General features: G+C 38.8%; 1 protein-coding gene across 1 annotated transcript in view; it reads left to right on the top strand.

Moving 5' to 3' along the window:
• plekhm3 (pleckstrin homology domain containing, family M, member 3) overlaps window positions 1–15,754 on the top strand; it is a 74,910-nt gene extending 59,156 nt beyond the window's left edge. Inside the window, 2 exon segments of the mRNA XM_055161507.1 lie at window positions 6,434–6,591; window positions 9,415–15,754. Coding sequence (XP_055017482.1) covers window positions 6,434–6,591; window positions 9,415–9,574 — 318 coding nt within the window. The 3' untranslated portion in view covers window positions 9,575–15,754.
• Window positions 15,755–22,526: the final 6,772 nt, after the last annotated feature.

Raw genomic sequence — 22,526 nt, 5'->3', positions numbered from 1 at the left:
AAAATGTATTTATTTTGTAATTCCAAATGATTGTAAACGGGCGGTCAGAGTCAACCAAAGGGCTGTATGTAGCTTGGGAGCTGGACAATGCCCAGGTTTGTACTGCACTTTTATATTTAAGTATAGTGTAGTACCGATGTTGGCAATATTGTGTTGTGAGCTTGTGGACCGAATTGATAATAAAAAGGTAAACATTTGCCACATTTTTGAGGGAATAATTGCTTCAGAAACACTATTGCAGTATCACATGTACCAGACCTGGGCATTGTACAGCTCCTGGGCCACATCCTGGGGCTCATTTAGAATAACATATTTTACAATTTTACCTCACGCATGGACTAAAGCTGCATTGCTTTTATTTTAGTGGTGTTTTTTTTTTTTTATGATATTTTTGTAAGGCAGTCTCACTTTTTCATTGCTTAACATAACATAAACTCTTACCAGTCTTACTATCATGTCAAAACAATGGTATTTACTACTTTTTATAAAGAAACACAATTAATATTATACAAAACTGAGTTAAACATTTTGGCCCAGCCCTCCACAATATTTTCTGTTTCCCGTGGCCCCATGGAAAAAAGAAATGCCCACCCCTGACCTAGAACCTATTCTAACACACCATAATGCAGTTTTTGTCCAATTCTTGCTAGATTTGGACTGGGCAAAACTGAATACCTTCTGGTTCATGGTCAAATGCATAACCCACTACACCACTGAAACCTCCATGTAGTTACTTTCTCATGTTGCCTTGTTGTAGAACTGTTTCCTAAGAGTTACTTGAACTTTTAAAACTGCACTATGCCATTTTTCTGGTGGATGGTTTGTCACTTTCTAGTCTCTGCGGAGTGATGGTGTAGTGAGTTAAGCATTTGCCCATGAACCAGAAGCTAGCCAGTTTTCCTCGGCTCCAATCCAGCAAGAATGAGACACATTTTTCAGTTACGAGGTACAATATATACATGCAATAGAAAAGTTACATAATGCCTCTTTAAACAGTAGCTGGTCCTGGCCGTGCTCTCTAAACCCAGTGTCCCAGAGCAGAGGGGGTGGAGCAGAGAGGAGCCCCCAGACCCTCTGAAAAGTCCATTGTTTTGGGGTTTTGTCCTCCTCCGCTCCATCGCTCCACTCCTCAGCGCGCTAATTGGACACATGGAGAGGCAGCAGGCAGCTCAACAAAGCCCCACATCCCCTTACGCCCCATTCACTGACCGGACTCCTTTAAACAGGTTTGAAACGGGCCCTGTCCACTGTCCCTGCCCCTATAGAGTGACAAGAGAGGCAAAAATGTACTCAAGAAAAACTACTGTTACTACGAAATGATGTTACTGAAAGGGCTGGTATTACGCTATTTTCTGATCTGTGTTGTAATGTTGTTTCCTCATCAAAAACATATCTGGAGTTGTGTTTTGTTTAACGCACAAACCCTACATATTTAGGTTGAGTCTTTCTCTCAAACAGAAAACACTCTGTTCCAAATTGTAATGTCATGTGGTAATACATGAAGGGCTCGACTGTGTTTTTAAACTCCAAACACCGTTACAAGATCGTTAGGATAATTTCAGACCAGGAACTGCCACTGTCCTCTGAACAAAAAGTAAAAGGTGAATGTTGAAAAGTACGACATTTTGAGCTTTGGAGATGTAGACAGACTAGTAATAAAGGATCACTCAAACGTGTGAATTAAAGAAAACGTGCCAAATTTACAGAAGCCGGGAGGGCTCATAACAAACACAAACACCGCAACAAATACAAACGCGACAACACAACAAAAAGCCACAACACACCAAAAAAAAAAGCCACAAAGGAAGTGACCGCGGGACTCGATTTTAATGTAAACGCCGCAACGACTACAAACGTCACAACACAAATGCAAACGCCACAACAAACCAAAAAGCCACAACGAAAGCGACCGCGGGACTCGATTTTCCGACGGACCAAGCGAAGCGTGAAAGGATCAAGTGGGAAGTGAATGGGAAAAGTTGAAGAGGAACAAGAATGTGAAAAGTAAAGGAACGGAAAAGTGAACGAAGTTGGAAACGTAAGTAAAAGTAATTTATCGTTTTGTGGCCAGGATTGATGTCACTGTCTGACCGTTGCTTGGTCCGTCGGAAAATAGAGTCTCGCAGTCACTTCCGTTGTGGCTTTTTGTTGTGTTGTGGCATTTGCATTTGTATTGCGGCTTTTGTATTTGTGTTGCGGCGTTTGGATTAAAATAGAGTCCCACGGTCAATTCTGTTGTGGCTTTTTTTGGTTTGTTGCAGCTTTTTGTTGTGTTGTTGCGTTTGTATTTGTTATGAGCCCTCCCAGTTTCCGTACAAATCTTATTTAAAGCGAAACTCAACCTGCTCCCAGATAACATTCAAAAACTGTTCTGCACAAATGAATTCAAATACAACCTGAGAGGTCAAATGATTTTTTAAAAACAATCCTCTCAAACCACTCTCAAAACCATGTGTGTTCCCAGACGTGGAGTAGACTTACGGAACAACTTAGATGATATCAAAGCTCGTACTAACTTGGTGCACTTCAAAAAACAATATAAAAGTCTAATCTTACAGAAATACCTAGAAGATTAGAATCACAAGTCTTCAAGTCAAACAAAACACATGCTTTTCTTTAACATTACCTTTTATTTTGATACAGTCATAAACAATACATTGTGTGCCTTCTTTATCATTATTATTAGTTTGTACGACCATAAACGAAAACAAAAAAATCCTTACTTTTTTTCATTCTCATTGTGGTTTATTTTGTACGATCATGAATGATAAACTTTTGTGCCTTCGTGAACATTAGTATTAGGTTGTATGACCATAAATGGATAGAAAAAAAACTAGCATCTTTAAAAAAAATAAATGAAGATAAGTACTAAAAAAAAGTGATATATGGAGCAATCTGAGTGATTTTTAAGTCTAACACTGTAGAAGCCTTTAAAACAAGAGTATGAAAAAAGTGTTATGTTTTCAAAGATATCAAGCTCTGGAATGAACGAATTATGGATTAAATTTTGTTAGTTTGAATTTATATTTTGTCTCTTACAGTAAGTCATAAGTGAAATTGTAAATGCAAACTTGCTGTTTATACCCTGCTTTCTTTCTTGGAATTCTGTCATTGTTTAATAGGATTAGGTGTTATAAGTACGTTTAACTTCAGCCTAAACCCTTTCGGTCTTGATCCATGGGGTTGTTTATTTTGTTGTTTGTTTTGTTGTGTTTTGTAGTGCTGCAAAATGACTGAATAAAAAACTACTACTACTACTACTACTACTAAACACAACTACAAGCATGTTTTGAGAAGGCTACAACATTTCTTAAAGGACACAAGTGTCAAATTTATGTAATATAAAACTTTTTAGTAAATATTTGTGAAAAAACTTGTGAAAAACTTGGAACATTCTCCATGGAGATGCATACGTTTTATGCCATACTGTGTAATATTATAGCCAAAGGAACAACATCCCCATGGAAATTCCCTCCTCCTGGCCAAGTGAAAGTCAGGTTTGTGGAGATGCAAGCCTGTTCATATTAAGTATGCGTGTTTTTCATCCCCTCCTCTCCTTTTCTCTCTCACCCTCTCCTCTCTCCCCTCTTTCTCATCTACTCCCCTTGCCTCCCACTCTCTCTTTCTGCTCCTCCCTTTTTACTTTCTCCCCACTCTCTTCTTCGTCTCTCTCCCTCTCCTCTTCTCCCTCCTCCTCCTCCTCTCTCTCCTCTTGTCCCTAATTGGTTTTCCATATTAACGAGGATCCTCTTTGCGTCAGTCCTGAATAAAATGGCTCCCTTAATCAGCGTGTCTCTTTTGTGTGGTTGTGGGGTCAGCAGAGGCTAAACCCACCACACTTTAACCACATGTGTTTGGACAGAGACAGATTGGACCAGTGTTTCTTTTATAAAACCAAATTATAGTTTGAATGGACACATGTATCGAGCAGATTTTCAACAGTTACACAGAAAATGCACCTGTTGCTATTTGCGTATGAGAATTAGACAGGATTTAGTCCTCATTTGGGTTCTGTTTTTTACAGTCACAGCTGTACCTAGGTTTCCAGAGGCTTAGCCTGCAGATAGAGAACACATAGAAGTGTTTCTCATTGAGTGTGTTTACATGCACAGCAGTATCCCAGTTATGAGCCTTATCCCAGTTAAGACAATATTCTGGATATGGAGTTTACGTCTACATACAGAATTGATGTCTTACTTGACACCTCTCTCTTGCTCTAGTATCTTTTTTGCTACTTATTTAGAATTTATTATTACCATTTATATGTTTTACTCTTTGTTATTGTATTATATTGTGATATGTGAGTTACTGTGTCCAAATCATTTCTCTTGTGGAGCAATAGTTTGTCTAAGTTACATGTCTAAGTTACATGTGCTCAAAGAAAACAGGATACTCATGTCCCTCTATACAGTACATGCGCCATCAGAGTATCCTTGATATTTAGAGTGGTTGCTATGGTAACTATCACACAGATATGGCAAAGAGCTCAATATGTAGCAACTTTGCTAACTCGAGGCTTTTTAATATGTTTATAACAACAACAAAAGAATATATACATTCAAGTAGGAACATAAGACTGTGGAGCACTGACCACAGCTTAAGAAAAAGGCATTATTAACAGATGGAAAAATACTCCAGAGTCCCACAGTCAGCCAGAATTCCCCCCCTGAGCTGCAGAGACTGCACTAGCACTGACTCACAATTGCTGCAGGTGCTGGGGTTGAGGTAGTGACCATTCAGATCAGAGAGAGACATTTTAGGTTTGAACCAGCTGGATTTCAGCATTAAACCTGATGACCCAAATGAGAGCGTCATGTGGGGCCTCATTCTGCTTTCTAATTGGATAATCGTCTTCAGAACCAAAACACCACATTATCATACATACAATTTATCCATCATCTTCTGTGAACTTTTGTAATTAAGAATACATGTGCATTACAGTTGTTGTTTGCTAAAGTAATATTTGATCTGATCATGTCTACCTCATTCATATCTGGGGTCACACAATTGTCTCTTCACCAGGGGTGTAACAATAACCGAAATATCATGCTATCGTATCATCAAAGTTCTCACAACAATATCGAGGACCATCACAATATATCGAATTACAAGACTCTTTGCTTAATTTAAGAGTGATGGTGCAGCAGTAGCTAAAAAAAGAATACATGAAGAAATAACAGTTCTAAGCACTTTTAAGTCTTAGTTCTTTAGCTTAAATCTTGTCAAGGCATTTTAAGAAAAAGTAGCATATTAACAGTTTTGTTCGCCTTCACAAAATATCACAATAAATATGGTACCGTGAAGTTCATACTGTGACGATATCGTATCGTGAGACTTGGATATCGTTACACCCCTACTCTTCACAGATCTGACATGTAACTTGACCATGCCTTACTGTGTAATATTCTAGTCAAAGCAATGTCCACGGCACACACTTGTGGCAGAGCCTCAGATTAGTGATTTCTGGTGTAGTTCTAGCTCTCACTTTGCCCTCTCTCCTCTCAGTCCATCTGGCTTTAGTCCTGGTTTAGTCCTGGGTTTGTGTGGGGCTCAGAATCAGGACTCTGGGCAGGACTTGGAACTCTTAAAGACCAGTTTTAGCGGATTAGACCTTTTTAGACACAAAACCTGAAAAGGAGGGGGCGGAGCTAAAGCGTGTGTCGACAACTCGTTTAAACAAGTCAAAACCGGGGCTAATCCAATTTACTCTGTGTAGCCTTTGTCAATATTTGGAAAAACTCACAGCAGAATTTATGTGTTTGAAATACAAATTCTAGATAACCTGTCCCTTTGAAGATGCATTATGTAACTTTAAATGTTCCATTTAGACTATTTTCTGATCTTTGTTATAATGTTGTTTCCTCATCACAAACACGTGTGAATGAATTGTGTTTTGTATCATTCACACATGTTTAACACACAAACCCTGCATTCTTGGGATTCTTGTGTTTGCTTATCAGTTCACATTTCAGTCTTTTCTTTTACTGTCCTAAAAACGTGAAAAACAAAAACAAAAAGGTTCATTTTAAATAATTTGCTGTGGTTCAAAGTTATCCAGGATGAGTTTATAAGCAGTTTTCACAACTCCCAGAGATCAGTGCAGTGTTTTGCCATCACTGTAACAACAACTAGCATGCTAAGCTTTCTCTTCGTGATTCTCAGACAGTAAAACATATTTTTATTAGGTGCAGGCACTATACAGCAGACTTATTTTGACCTCAAGAGCTGCTTGCAAGTCAGAGTTTGCTCAAATACACAGTACTGGCCCTTAGAAGTATTTGTTTACAGTGTGAACTCTGAAGAAAATCCTACTTTTTAAACATATATTGCAAATTCTTGTCAGAAAAATGCAAAAAAATGCAATTAGATTTTTTTTTGTTTCCAAATTTGTGCTTCCTTATGTAAATTTGAGCCTCGTCTTCTTCTCGTGCAGGTGATCGACGGGAAACTGGCCCCGTTTCTGTCCAAAGTGATCAAGTTCGCCAGCTCTCATGTCTTCAACTGCAGTTTGTGTCGAGAGAAAGGCTTCATCTGTGAACTGTGTCAGAACGGACAGGTGCTCTACCCTTTCCAGGAGAACGCCACCAAGAGGTAACGCCCAGATACTACAACTAATGTAATACTGATACGAGATATTAGGTGTGTCCAGTGTGTAGTGGTCTGTGAGGTGTTTTAGACCTGCTTTAGAACTGCTTTAGACCTGGTTTAAACCTGGTACAGACTTGGTTCAGATCTGGTTTAGATCTGGTTTACATCTGGTTTAGACCTGGTCTGTAGAGATGCAAACCCTAGTCAGAGTACATAGTGGGACATTAATTCTTAATACAGCTCCTCCGGGGTATTCCCAGTTTGCAGTTGTCAGTATCTATCAAAGCTTTAGACTTATTTCAGCCCCAGAATAAAGCTGATTTAGTCCTGGTTTAGTTCTGGATAAGACCTGGTTAATTCCTTGGTTATTCCATGGTTAAATCCTGGTTTAGTTTTTTATTATTTTTTTTATCTAGATTTATTTGTGCCAACTTTATTTTCTTCAGTAGAGTAGAAAGGATGGATGTAGTGGCCTCTCTGTGTTCTCTGTCACTCTCTCGTGCTGACAGAGGCTGGTATCACTCAGGACCTGAGCCGGGATCTGAGGCTTGATCTGGCCTTTGTGGGATCTTCCCCTGTCCTGTCTCTGCTTTGTCTGGACTCTGTCAGAGATAGGGCCTGATAGTGTTTCGTGGAAGTGTCGCCTCTAGAGGGTCATAGTGTTCAGAGGCAGAGGGGCGGCGGCCATGTTGGGAGGGTCTAACACTCACAGACACAGTGTGAAGTGTGGACAGATAGAGCTGTTACTGTACTCACACCAACATGGAAGATACACAGTGGATACTGACAAGGAATGTGCTGCAGTAAGCAGGCACTGTACTGGCTGTACATGCTTGTCAATATCATGTCTCCTATGATCTCTGAGGCTAAGCAGGACCGGGTCTGGTTAGAACTTAGATGGGAGACTGCAGGGAATACCAGGTGGCACAGAAAGAGGGAGAGATACTGTACTGATTTGCAGCAGCATTTACACTGTGCTTCTCAGTGGTCTTTGTGTCTCAGTCAGTACTCTCAGTGCTGTGTAACAGGAGGACTGGTCAGGCAGGGTCATCAGACCCATGTGAACACAACAGGAAAGGCCTCACTCCTGCTCTGCTCTAGAGTTTCCTTTGGTGATGAAATGGCTGATTCCCTCAGAGTATTTCCTCTGAAACGTCTTCTACCACATTTGCAGCTATTGTAAAAAGCCTGTAGCATCTCAAATGTCAGTTATTGTCATTGTGTCCCTAAGCAAGACACTTCACCCTCGTATGAATGTGGTGTGTGTGAGTGTTGTTGTTTTTCAGAGGGGTCGATGGTGCAGATTGGCAGCCTGGCTTCCATAAGTCTGGCCCAGCGCAGGTTTTATTTCATTCCTACTGACCACCGTTAAAAATCAGAATACATAATAAGTATACCAATACCTTGGACAACAAAATATTTCCAGAACTTTGTTGTCAGTTCTACAAAGACGCCACGTAGCTGTGCAGAGCCAGAACTAGACATGATAGAAACTTTGTGTTTTCTTCTAATAAGAGCTTATTACTGTATTTTCCGCACTATAGGGCGCTCTGGATTATAAGGCACACTGTCATAGAATGGTCTATTTTTGAACTTTTTTCACATATAAACCACACCAGACACAACGAAACACAACAGTTAGATGGGTCTGTCGGACTTTGGCGCTTTCACGGTGACTCTGGGCTGTGTTCAGTTGTGGCGTGTAGGGAGGGTGCTGTCTGGGACGCTGGATTGTCGGCGTGTTCTCAGTGACTCAGTTTTTCAGTTGTGTCTAGAAGTGGCACTCACTTTTTTGGTTCGTTCCTCTGTTCCATTCCTCGTCCACGTGGAGTGTGTCTGTGGGTGTTTTTCGCTGCAAGGTCGCTGTCTGCTCCATGTGTGTTTGCGTGCGCTGCGGGTGGTGCAGCTTTGTAGTTTACTGAAGTCGTGCTGGGACACCCGAGTGGATTCATGTGTACAGCGCTCTGGATTGCGGGGCACGCGGTCGTTTTTTGATGGGGTTGGAGGCTTATGAGCGCGCCCTATGGTGCGGAAAATACGGTACCTGACATGTTTCGGCAGTAGCGCTTTCGCTTTCGTCAGAGGTGTCACTGACTGCTGTGACGTGTCTCTTATTAGCTGTTGTTCTCAGGCGTGCTCAGTTTGACAGATGGTTCGACAGGTGGTCTCTCGAGAAGGGAGTCCTATGTGTGAGCCGAGGTAAACACCCCCTCGTCTCTGTTGATGGTCCTGCTTCTTCTTTTCAATAGCCTCTCTTATCCGTCTTTTGTATTTGCGCTCCTCTGTTCCTACTAGTTTAGCTTTGTTCTAGTCCATGACATGGTTTTCCCTTTTGCAGTGGTTGGATATTTCTTTCTCAGATCTTGTTAGTCATGTTGTAGTTTCCTAGACATTTTCCTCGAAGTGCTAATTTTCAACTCCTGTTCCTGGTTGGGGTTTCCCGTACACTAAACAGTTCAAAACACAAAAACACAATCTTTAAACACATTTTTACAACAGTGCAGTTTTACGTTTCAGACACTCCCACATTCAAACACACATTCACAGACATACAAACATAATACAACACAATATTTACAGGTGGGTACAACTTTGGTTTGTTTTTGACCAGGACTTGAGCTTTGAAATGAACATCTTGAGTTCTGTTCTGCACTTCAGTTCAGGTGGCATTGAGTTCCATAGTTTACAATGTCGATATGAAAAGGCTGACTGTCCAAATGTGGTTCTGCGGTGTGGGATTGCACACACTAACACAGCTCCCCCGGATACGCATACGGACACGAAACGGCTGCAGGATAAATAATGCGTTGCTTTCTTTCTCTCCAGATGTGACAGCTGTGGGGCAGTCTTTCACTCCGAATGCCGCCTCAAAGCTCAGCCGTGCCCTCGCTGTGTCCGCCGCGAGCTTCACCACAAGCGCCCCTCGTCCTTCTGGTCACCCGACGAAGACCCGGGCTGCCACCACCTGCCCTTCCAAGACACGTGAAAATACACCCCCCTAGATAATTCCCCCCCAAAAAACTACCCCTTAAATCCGCAGAGAGGGCGCAGGGACCTCGAGCCCGCAGTCCTGGAGCAGAGTGGAGCCGCGTCAGACGTGTTTGGGTTGCCAGGTTTGGATCTGAGGGTTGCCAGGTTGGACGTTTACCTGGAAAAAAAAAAAAAAAAAAAACACAAAAGACTGAGACCCATAACTTTAAACAGCAGGGAGAACTCATCCACTCAAGTATTTGTACTAAAACAGGTCCGAGTTATTGTAATAGCTTAAAGATGTTTGTAATCCAAGATAATCAAGTTAAATGTGTGAATGGTCCGGCTATGTCCACATAAATAAGTTTCATTATTTTGTGTACGGAACAATGAAAATAAATACTGGTGGATAACTTCACCAGAGGACACTGCGATTAGAAAGGTACTATAATTGCCCGATTTGGCCCCTTTTGAAGTTAACCTGTTTAACTCTTTTAAAAGTGTAATCTTTATACTGTTTGCTAAGCTTAAATACATTAATATAAAAGTTTGACAATTTCACTGTTTATTCTTAAAAAATAGAAACAAAAAGATTGTATTTGCAAAGATAGCTGTTCAAACTTAACTCAACTGTGCTCTGTTTTCTAACATTTGTTAAAGGTGCACTGTGTAACTTTTTGGTTAGGGGTCCGTCACCTGCTTGTTTCTATGGCGATGTCATTGCTCTGTCTGGAATGTTCCACAGTGTGACATTAAACAGCTCTACCTTACATTTATTAAATTACAGGTGGTTTTATAGCTCAAAAATACCTAAAAAAAAAAAAAAAAAGCTGGTATTTTGACTCTGAGTGGGGTCGCCTCTCCACAGACCTGACCTGTAACTTGATCTGGTTTGGTCTCCGTTAAGGGTGTGCAAAAATATTGAAATATTGATTTATCGTATCGTTTAATGTGATATAGTATTGATATCATGGGATCCTGTATCGATATATCGCCAAGAATATTTTTTGGTGTATTTTACTAAATTATTTATAGTAGTTACATCACTACAGTTGTGTTGTTTGATTAGTGGAACAAAACTTGCTTATGGGACACATTTGACATTTTCACTGTTTTGATGATTAAAGTAGGCATGTTTCATGTGAACTTTGCACAAGAAGTGGTTTAAAAAAAGCTTTTAGTGTCACTTTATTTTTTTATTGAACTGTATCGAATTGATTTGAAATAGATTGTTTAGAATCGAAAGTGCACTGTATCAAGATATGTATCGTATCGTGGCCTATGTATCCAAGTATGTATTGTATATTGTATCAGCAACTTCTTAATGATACCCAGCCCTAGTCTCTATGTTAATAGAAAAGTTTAGTACCATACTGTGAAACATTCCAGACAAAGCAATAACATTTCCATGAAGAAAAGTATTTGACGCACCCTCCACCAGAAAAGTTACTCAATGCACCTTTTATCAGATAAAATACTGAATTTTCACGGACTTTGATCAAGTATTTATCAGTAAAGCTGATGCTATTTCAAGAGTAAATTTGATCAAATCAAACAAATCTCAAAATTGAGGTTTGTCTTAGTATGGTTACTATAGCAACTTCAGCGCTTGTGTTCAAAATATGTGGGCGATACTAATGCTGATACTATATTTAAAAATTTGCTTGCAGACTGTAATAATCAGTCTTTACAATTTTTATTTTGTTGTTTTGTGCGATTTAAAGTCTTAATAAAAGTTAGCACTGACGCACAAAGACGTACCTTTCTAAAAGCAGATGAGTCCTCCGGTGAAGTTTTCCTTGCATTTGTGTCCAGCCATCAGATCTGTCGGGATTTAGTGATTTTAGCGCAACTCGGCAAAAACCTCATCGAGATTCCATTACAGCGGAAACGAAATGGTCGCGCAGGTTGTCCCTAAAGACCAGAACTAGCCGAGTTGCACACAGAGCCGGTTCCTTCAGTGCATGCACAAGTAATCATGCATTGTTTTCAGCAGCGGCCCCTGTAATTGTCACCCAGGCGTCATAGAACTGTAGTTAAATCCGCAACTCCCGTTTTAAGCACACAGGTACTAAAATACATGATACTGAAACTATTCATGTGGACTCGGCCTCATTGTTTCCCCTCGTCTTCCATTTCCTGAGCCTCACCCAGAGCCGACCTTTCAAAATAAAAGCCTTTCTTTACTGTCTCATAAGCTGCTATAGTTTGAGGTTTGGCGTCCAATAAGTCAACACTGAATGGCAGAACGCACAGCCAGCACATGACAAGAACCCAACCTATAGCTGTTTTACAATGGGACTTTGTATTGTTAAAATAGTTGAGCATCCATACCATCTAGTAGTTATTTAAAGGTCCATATTACACCATTTTCTGATCTGTTATGTTATAATGTTTCCTCCTCAAAAACAGACCTGGAGTTGTGTTTTTCATTTACACATTTAACACACAAACCCTGCGTATATAGGCGTATTATCTTTTCTCAAACAGAAAACACTCATACAGGAAGTGCTTCACTGTGTTTTTAAACTCCATACACCTTCACTCGAATCAGTTTAGATGATTTCAGCGTTGAGATTGTTCATCTCTGCTGAACAAAAGGTAAAATGTAGCTGTTCATGTGAAAACTATCACTTCATGACATCACAAGGCAGAACAGAGCATTTAGTGCTGGAGAGGTAGACTAATAAAGTAGGATTACCATATTTTTTGGACTATAATTCGAACTAGATTATAAGGAGCAATATCAATAATGTTGAATTCTCTTGTCTATTTTCATACATAAGGTGCATTGGATTATAAGGCGAATTAAGCGTAACAAACGGACGACACTTGGCGTAACTCACCCGCCATTGCCTCCCTGTCTTGGTTAATGTGTATTATGTGAATGTGGGTGGATAATAAACATATTTTTATTATTATTTCCTACAAGGACTCAAATATACATTGAGTAATAATGTGTTTAATGCAGCTTTGTGCACATTTGTTTACATTTTACAGAAACAAAACTTAAAGCCACGTGGCTCATTTGCATAAACCATAAGCGCTGATAAAAAACTCGCTCCTTGTGCCCTGATGCTCCTGACTACAGTAGCTGGAATGGTCCAACAATCCATCAAGCAGTGCAGCTTCGTTCATAGCTGATCAAAGTCGTACTAAATCATTTCAACGGAGTTTTGAGCGCCGTGTACCACATAAAATCAGTTCGTGGTCAGTAAGCACAACCAGACTTAATACAGAATGTGCATCAGACTATAAGGCACACTGATGATTTTTGAGAAAATTAAAGGATTTTAAGTGCTCCTTATAGTCTGAAAAATACAGTACTCAAACTTGTGTGAATGAAACACAACTCCGGGTATGTTTCTGAGGAGGTAACAGCGTTATAACATGACTTAATGCTCACAAGAGTTCAATTTCCGTACTATAGGAGCTTTAACATTGTATTTCTTGTTTATCAGTGTTTCTGAATACAGTGTGGTTACTATGAGCGCAGGGACTGTGAGTTCCTCTGGCTCTCCTCTCATTGGTTTAAAATGTCAGGCAATAATTATACAGTAATATATTGTAACTTATTCTTCGAGTGTTGCCTTTCGCTTCCCTCTCCTTTTTCCTCTGCGTCAATCATCTGAGCTTAAAGCCACGCTGTGTAACATTTTTACTGAGAGTCCACCACCCGCTTGTGCTCATGGAAATGTCGCTGCTTGCCTGGAATGTCCCACAGTATAGCATTAAGGTGGTTTTGCGATTGCTAGTGTTTTAAATGCGGAAAGTGATCCTGAAAATTGTGCAGTATGGTCCCCTCTCCACAGATCTGACCAGTAACTTACAGATAGTACTACATGCTTTTCTCCATAGTGATGTAGGTATGTTTAAAACCATATTGTGGACCATTCAAAGAAAAGCAAGAACATCTCCGTAGAAACAAGCAGGTGGCGGACACTCCACAAGCAAAGTTACGTAGTGTAGCTTTAAATGAATATAACCCAAACAGAGCAGTTAGCTTTAGCTTTAGCATTTAGCCTCTCTATGCAAACTAGACCTAGGCCTTTTCAATCAGTGATTTCGTTTATAAAGGTCTAAACTGCATTTTCACTTTTGTAGCAGCTGTGTTCCCAACTAAAGTCGTATTTTGAGTTTTGACGTCGCCATAGTTACTGAGTCTACGTATTATTTTGTCAGAGGGAAGTGTTTGGGGAGGGGGAAGTCAGTTCATTTTGCCGCAGGATTCGTCAATAGCTTATGATTGCACTTCTAATTGCGATTTTTTTTTTTGACAAGCATCGTGATTGTACTTAAAACTTTACAGCATTTACGATTTGCTAATTGCGTCAAATTAAATATTTTTTTTGTAATAAGAATCATGTATTTTTGCTTTCAGATTTTCTCTTTCTGAAGTGTGTGGCGGGAACACAGCTGCAAATTTATTATCTTTTGTTTTATTCTCTTTAAAAATCTAATTTAATTTTCCTAATTGTAAAGAAACTATGTTGTGATGGATGGAAATATTTTTGTGAGTTAGTTACTGAGGCATGTTGGACTATTAATCCCAGTTTGCTGTCATCTATATTAGGATTATGACAATGGACAAAAATGAAATTATGAAATGAAAATTGTATTATTTAAGTTTACAGAAGTTTGAATTGCTTGATTTTTTATTTAAGTTGCTTTCTGAGATTATTTATGTTTTATTTTGTTACCTTTCGAAAAATGTAGCTCAGACGTCAAAGGGAAATGTAGTTTTTGGTTTATCTTGACATAGAGAATCCAATAGGGCTGTAGTTGACATGTCCTGAAGTTTGATTGGTCGACTAAAAAGGGGGGCGTGGCCAAATATCTAAAAAATATACGTTGTCTGTTGTCCGAGGTCCCCGAGAATCCGTGTGTCGTACATTCATTTGTTTTTCAAAATAAAACCAAAAATAAGAAACCAAAAAAACAACAATTTTCTTCATTACAACCAAAATGAAAAAATGAATAATGATTAATTTTTTCAGTTTTTGATTTTGTCTTTAAATGAATTATGGAAAACGGCCGTTTCCTGTTTACGTGACTTCCACAACTGCGATGCCAGACTGAACCAGGACTGAACCAGGACTAAACCAGATCCGGGACCAGGACCAGAACTGAGACCAGGATTGAGACCGAGAACAGGACCGGGACTGAGACCGGGACCAGACCAGGACTGAGACTGGGACCAGACCAGGACCAGACCATGATTGAAACCGAGACCAGATCAGAACCGAGACCAGGACGGAGACTGGGACCAGACCAGGACTGAAAAGGGTTTAGTCCTGGTTTAGTCCTGGTTCAGTCCTGGTTTAGTCCTGGTTCAGTCCTGGTTCAGTCCGGCATCGCAGTTTAAGTCGTGTAAACAGGAAATGGCCGTTATCCATTTTTTTTCCATTTTTCATTTAAACACAAAATCGAAACCTGAAAAAACTAATCATTATCTGTTTTTTCATTTTGGTTTTAGAGACAAATAATGAAGAAAATATATATATTTTTTTGTTTGTTTGTTTTCTAACTTTTGGTTTTATCTTGAAAAACAAATGAACGAATGATACACGGATTCCAGAGTCTTAGTGCCCCAGAATTGGAACCTCTGCTTATTTATTAATATTAGAGGGGGGCCCATGTGAGTCTTCTTGCTCCGGGGCCCCCAAATTTCTGTTCCTGGGCCTGTCTCCATGTATCTGACCCAAAATGCGCTCACAGGACTTCACCTACAGAGGGAGTTCATGCAAAAACTACTATTTATGGAGAAAAAAGTATCAAGAAACAACAAAATATTATGTAAAAACAGATTAAATTTTTGAATCTGCCTTTTTACATAATAAAATGTCTCATATAAATCCTTTTATTAATCGATTAATACAAATTTTGGTCAACAGGTAGAACCGATTAATCAACTACAGCCCTAAAATCTACAGCACAAAATGATCTTATAATTTACATGCATACACTCAAACCTCCTGTATGTATGTGACCTGTACCTTTTGTTATCTTCAGATGTTTCAATGCTGTTTTTGAATGGGAAATATTTGATTTCATTTGCACTTTTTGTTTAAGTTATTCAGAATTTTCCTGTTTTTGTTGTTGCCAATCCCAAAATCCAGACTGGGACTTCATCTGGATTAAAATTTGTTTCTCCACAGATCACTGATGCCAATAAAGACCTCTTAACAACAAACAGCACTGGATCTGCTGAAAAGTCTTTTATACTGGATGCATTTTAGAGGGTGATATTTGAACAGGTTGATCAAAGTCTCAGGTTCTTCTGCAGGTGCATTTTGGCAAGACCTAGTGGTACCTTTCAGCTGATGCCATCAATATTTTCTAGGGGTGTGGGTTGGCTGTAAAACAGAATTGTAAGACCCTGACGACGCAGATTATATCCTTTGCTACACTGCTACACTTTGTTTACATATCAGACAAACTTCATAGTTCTTACAATGAACAAAAAAATAATTGGTCATGCACTGTTCTTTGAAAACTCTCTGTCAAGTTTTCATACTTTTAACACTCACCATTTTGCCGTCTTTAACTGCACTACAGAACTCTGCATGTGCGTCGACTGTCACTGTCTGATCTTGAGCTTGTCAGGTGACAAAAATTCAGTGACAAGTGTAAATACGTCATATAATAATTTAAATATAATACTTCATATAAATATAAAAAAAAATTACAAAATGCAAGATGCCGATGTGTTATTATTTGCCAAAAAATAATGGCATATAAACCCCAAAAATAGCAATGAGTTCAAATATTTGTGCAGAGAAACACAAATCTATTACAGAAATCTTTTTAATTGGTGAACTCTTTCTTTTACAAAATATTATAATATTATGAACAACCTGAAACTTTAAGAAAAATGCAATTTCAGCACAATGTTTTAACATGAACTTTTATAGAAATTGGAATAAGCCAGTTTTTCTTGGAAAATCCTGCACTCAGCGTTGACTTTTGATTTCATTTTTGATATTTTGTTGATGAGGGTGTCACGGTCAACAGTCAAAAGCGATCGTCCTTTAAGAGCGTTTGGAAAGAGACAAGTCTTCATTTGTGCTGCTCTGGTGGGAGGGGCCACGTACAGAGACACTGGAGACTCTGCTATGCTCAGTGCCGCAGAAAATTACCAATATTCTAATAGAAAATATAATTAAAATATTTTTGTAGAAAATCAGCCAAGGGCCACTTTAAAGGTCTTGGAGGGCCGGATCCGGTCCCCGGGCCGTATGTTTGACATGTGTGATGTAAATCCTAATAATTATTCGGAATTAAACTTAAATCCGAATTAAGTGGGTGGTTTATTCTGGTTTTAAAGCCAAATTAATTTATTCCGTGAAAATGTAAAAATTTATTCCACTTCAAAAAATAATTCCGGTTGTTCAGCGTGTGCTTTGGGTCGCTCTTCTGACGCAATGATGCACTGCAAGATGGTGAAAAAAGTTTTTAACATATTTGTGTCCCCATGTATCTGTTTCCCGGTGCCTATGTAATTACGAAATGTACCGAGGTTCCCTGTTAACACCTCGAGCCGTCCTCATCCCAACTTATCATCATGAACTCATAAAACAGCAGCATGTAGAACTTTGTACACAACTCACCGCACATCAGCCCAGAACAGAAGCTCTCAGTTTGGGTAACAGAGGTAAAGACATGGGAGCACTCACCATAGTAAATTATAATTTCCAAGTAAACTCGAAGGAGAATAATTGAATTCCAAATTCATTAATTCTGAATAATTAAATTGGAATTAAAAAACATAATGGAAATGTGGCCAATTCACAATTCATGCACAAGATGGAACAGAGCATTTTGACCTGTAGAGATGCAGACAGACTAATAATGGATTACTCAAATATGTGTGAATGAAACAAAACACAACTCCAGGTCTGTTTTTAAAGAGGTAATCGCATTAAACTAAACGCTCACATGAGTCAGTGTTGCATAATATGGGACATTTTAAAGTGTTTTTTGTCACATCGCTCCCCCTCTCCTCTCCTCTTTCTAACGTGGCTCATTTGAACACATTTCTTCGACCGTTGCTCCTCTGTCCCTCTCCTAAACGTCATCTTTTGTTTTTGTCCGTGCATTTCTCTGGCGGTGGCGTAAATGGTTTTGACGCTCCGCGGGCCACTGGACACGCACAAAGCCTGACGCGCTCGCTACAGTCCGCCCTTTGTGAACAGCACTCTGCGCCCTGATCAACTCTGACAATTAGGAACGCCACAGACTCAACACTAATTTGTCCAGGATGGAGGGAGGAGAGAGGAGAGAGAAGAGAGCAGAGAGGAGAGGGGAGGAAGAGGTGGACTAACTGAACACTTGAGTTATCTCTCGCTCAGTCAAAGTTGAGCCTGGCAGCGCTGTGGTGTACTACTGATACTTTGTAGTGATTGTGTACGGCGGAATGTTCGCATACCGCCAGAAGTACATGCACTTCAGTTTGAGAAACGCTACTATAGGCTAAACACACTAGGGTATATTTGGCGCTCAAGGCAAGATTTCATTTGGCACAGCTGCGGTAAAACAGAGCTCCATGTGGGTACTTTGTCATGATTTGTAGAAATAAGGGCTCCTGAATGTAATGCTGGATTGACATGAAGGGGTCTGGGGGTTGTCCCTCAGGAAATTGTGAGCAAACTTTCATCACTAAACACATTTGCATTTGCCTTTTCTGTCCATGCCACAGGCTGGTTCTGGAGAGGTTAAATCCACTCACAGAAAGAATACATGTTTTTCAGTGAATATTAGATTAAATTAGATTAGATTAGATTCAACTTTATTGTCATTATCCATGCATAAATAAAAGATAAACAAATGTGGTTTAACATCCAATCAGAAGTGCAAGGAGCAGCAAGTATGATATACAGAATGTGGAGTATATACAATACAAACAATATACACTTTATTATAGTGTTGATTGTAGTGAATATACACAAATAAATATTGCAGTATGAACAAGTGGGAATTAGGCATAATATGCATGGGGTATATATAAGCAGATGTATTGTAAACATAATACAGTTTACATGAAAAACTTTACTAGAATATACAGGGTGCTATAGAAAATATAAATCTGTATGACATACCGCATTTTTCGGACAATAAGTCGCACTTTTTTTCATGGTTTGGGTGGTCCTGCGACTTATACTCCAGTGCAACAAGACAACTGAGAAGACTGAACACAAATGCCTCCCAAAAGAAAATCAGATTACAAGATGCAAGTAGCAAAGTATGCAGCCGAAAACAGTAATCAAGCAGCAGAAAGAAAGTTTGGAGTGAGTGAGAAACTTGTGACACTGGGAGGATGCACCATGAAACTTTCCTGAAGTCACTGGATGGATGGACAAAGCCTGGACTTCAGTGACGCTGAAACCATCCTGTCAGGATTCAGAAAGACCAGAATAATTCTAACTGGAACTGATGCTGAGTCTGACGACAGCTACAGAAGAGGAAGCGGTGCTCTGTTTACCTCCAGAGGTCATGGAGTTGTTCAGAAGTGACATCGAGGATAAAGAACTGAATGGATTTAGTGATTTGGAGTGAGATGGAGAGTTTGTTAAACTTGTTCTGTTCTGTTGTTTATGTTATAGTTTATCTGAAGAACTGTTCATATGTGACGTTAACAGTCTGTTGTTCTCTCTTCTATTGTTTTTACTGTAACTTCCCTTTCAAGATGAAATGTCAATTCTTACAGTCCAGTGTGACTTATAGTCTGAAAAATATATATGAATAAAGATATATATGAATAAATGCACATTTTGTCATGTTGTTGTTGTTGTTTTTGCTCGTTTGTTTGTTTGTTTTGTTGTGTTTTTTCAATAAAATTACATTAACACAAGTTTAATCGGAATGTTTCAGGCAAACTGCAAAACACTGACATTTCCATGGAGCAAGAGATACCCCCCCGACAAGAATGGACTTTTATGTTATGCAGAATGGACTTTTATGAGCTTTTAATCATGTTATCATGTTTTCCCCTCACCATTTACTCACTTGTAGTTGTATTTGAAATGATTTGTGCACGTTTGAGCAATCTTTAATTACAAATACACAAATCACTGCCACCGCACAGACCCACTACTCTGTACTTACTTCATTCTCCAATTCTATTTCCTTAAACAGACAGTCATACACATAGAATTCTGCAGTGGTGGACAAAGTACTCAGTTTTATTAAGTAAAAGTAGAAATAGAGAGGCAAAAGATTACTAAAGTTAAAATTTAAGTATCCTAAAAAATAAAGTATTAAAGTAAACCTATTAAAGTACCTGTTTAAAAATCTACTTTAACAGTACAAAGTCAAAGTATTTTGTAGAGATTTTTGGAACAATTAAAGCATCAAATGTATTTTGATCAACAGTTTTGCTGATTTTAAGTGATTCAGTTGAATTCTTATTTTTTCTAGCTGTTTTTCTGTATTTGTGTTTTTGGTTTGCTCAAAGCTGTGAATTAACTTTTTAAATGTACTAAAAATAAGTCTCAGGCATTTCAGCAGGTCTCAAACCATAAAGAAAAGTACTTTTTACTTCAGTCCAGATCTAAAAAGTAGTGGAGTAGAAAGTACAAACACATGCTCTCAAATGTAGTGAAGCAAAAGTAAAAAGTATCTACTGGTATCTAAGTATCTAAATGAACTAAAGTAAAGTACAGATAACTAAAACTGTACTGGGATTTGGCAGCGTTGCGTCATCAACAAACAAACAAACAAAACAAAATCCTGACAGCACGTGACTCTTTGTTGTGATGACATTTCTAACACACAAGTCAGCAGATTTGTTTCCTTTATTAAGTCATTTCAGGTGAATAATGTGCAAATTATAACAGAATGATCCACTAATGCAGTAGATTATAACTATACTTATAATTATACAGCAGACATAAGCATCTACTATAAACAGTGTTGGGAAGGTGACTTTTAAAATGTATTCCCCTACAGATTACAGATTACATACCCCAAAATGTAGTTTGTAACGGAATCTATTAAATTACTTAAAGTGAGTAACGTAATCTGAATACTTTGGATTACTTGGTTTGCTGTAGAGAAGCAAAGACGAGGATATCGTAACATAAGACGTTTTGTCTGCTAAAAGAAAATAAAAAGCCCAGTTTTTACTTAAACAAATTTAAAATATTATTGATAGAAGACGAGGAAACACTGTCCACACAGCATGATTTAGTCCTGTTAAATCCTATTTGAGACATAGTTTAGACCTGGTTTTAGTCCTGGTTTAGACCTGGTTTAATCCTGGTTTAGTCTTGGTTTAGACCTGGTTTGGACCTCTTTTAGACCTGGTTTTAGTCCTGGTTTAGTCCTGGTTTAGTCCTAGTTTATACCTAGTTTAGACCTGGTTTTAGACCTGGTTTGGATCTGGTTTAGACCTGGTTTAGACCTGGTTTGGACCTGGGTAAGACCTGGTTTTAGTCCTGGTTTAGACCTGGTTTTAGACCTGGTTTGGATCTGGTTTAGACCTGGTTTAGACCTGGTTTGGACCTGGTTTAGACCTGGTTTTAGTCCTGGTTTAGTCCTAACTTAGTCCTAGTTTAGTCCTGGTTTATTCCTGGTTTAGTCCTAGTTTATATCTAGTTTAGACCTGGTTTTAGACCTGGTTTAGACCTGGTTTGGACCTGGTTTAGACCTGGTTTTAGTCCTGGTTTAGTCCTAACTTAGTCCTAGTTTAGTCCTGGTTTATTCCTGGTTTAGTCCTAGTTTATATCTAGTTTAGACCTGGTTTTAGACCTGGTTTAGACCTGGTTTAGACCTGGTTTAGACCTGGTTTAGTGCCCGGCAATGAGTGAAAACAGGAAAATACACTCACTCACTGAAACAGTAACTGTAACTGAATACAGTTACTCATAATTTGTACTCTGATTACATAACTCTAGTACATGTAATCTGTTACTCCCCAACACTGACTATCAACTAAAGCAGTGTCTAACCAGAGCTAAACCAGATCTGTCTGTTTACTTCTATTATCACTGTTGAGTTTAAATCAGAGCAACACCAAACACACACTTAACTAGAACCACGCCCCGAACTTTGGACCTGCCTCTGGACCTTTCTCCAAGTTTGTTTACGCTGTTACCATGGACACCGCGGTCAATAAGTAATTTGGCTTTGTTTACTTTCTCTTAGAGGTGACAAAATGTAAACACAAGTCATGTTTTAAAGAGAAATTAAGTATGGGTAGCGTAAGGACACTCAGAGAAATCAGGAGTCTAACCCACAACCTCCATATGATACTTTTGTCAAACAGAAATATTTACATAAAAGTCCTGTATTACATGAAATTGACTCTTGTGAGCTTTAAGCCATATTAAAATGCGGTTTCCTCCTCAAAAACAGACCTGGAGTTGTGTTTTGTTTCATTCACACATTTTTGGTGATGTGTGAATCTATGGGCTAAAATTAATATATTTGCCTTTATTACGTAAAGGTGCACCATGTCACTTTTTGCCTGGAATGTCCCACAATATGGCATTAAACTTATCCATCTTTTTTTTTTCCAAATACATGTGTTGTATTGCTCAAAATGCTTTAAATTCTCACTCTGAGCTGTGTTGCCTCATCACAGATCTTAGCCGTAACTTTGCCTAGTGGCTGCACCTGGTTGTCTCCATGGAGATAGATATGATTAAAGCCATACTCCCTCCAGCAAGAAAGTTACATGGTGTATCTTTAACCTAGCAATGTTGTTTTTTGATCCAGTATTGGAACTAAATTACCTTCATTTCTTTAATATTAGTCTAGCAGTTTATTAGTTTATTTCAATACTTGAGTAAAAAAGAAAAAATAAATAAAAAATCTTATTGCGTAAGCTTAGTTAAAAGTGCATTATGTAACTTTTCAGATGGGACAAGTCACCTTCTCTTTTCTATGAATATGTTATTGCTTTGCTGAGAATTAGACTTATTGACCCACAAGGGAAATTATTTGGACACAGCAGCTCAGCTTGTACA

This window comes from Boleophthalmus pectinirostris, unplaced genomic scaffold (genome assembly GCF_026225935.1).
Source record: "Boleophthalmus pectinirostris isolate CB_2022bp ecotype Guang Dong unplaced genomic scaffold, ASM2622593v1 HiC_scaffold_1, whole genome shotgun sequence".
Classification (NCBI taxonomy): Eukaryota; Metazoa; Chordata; class Actinopteri; order Gobiiformes; family Gobiidae; genus Boleophthalmus; species Boleophthalmus pectinirostris.
Note: the sequence above shows the minus strand (reverse complement) of the source record. Positions and strands in the feature narration are given on the sequence as shown.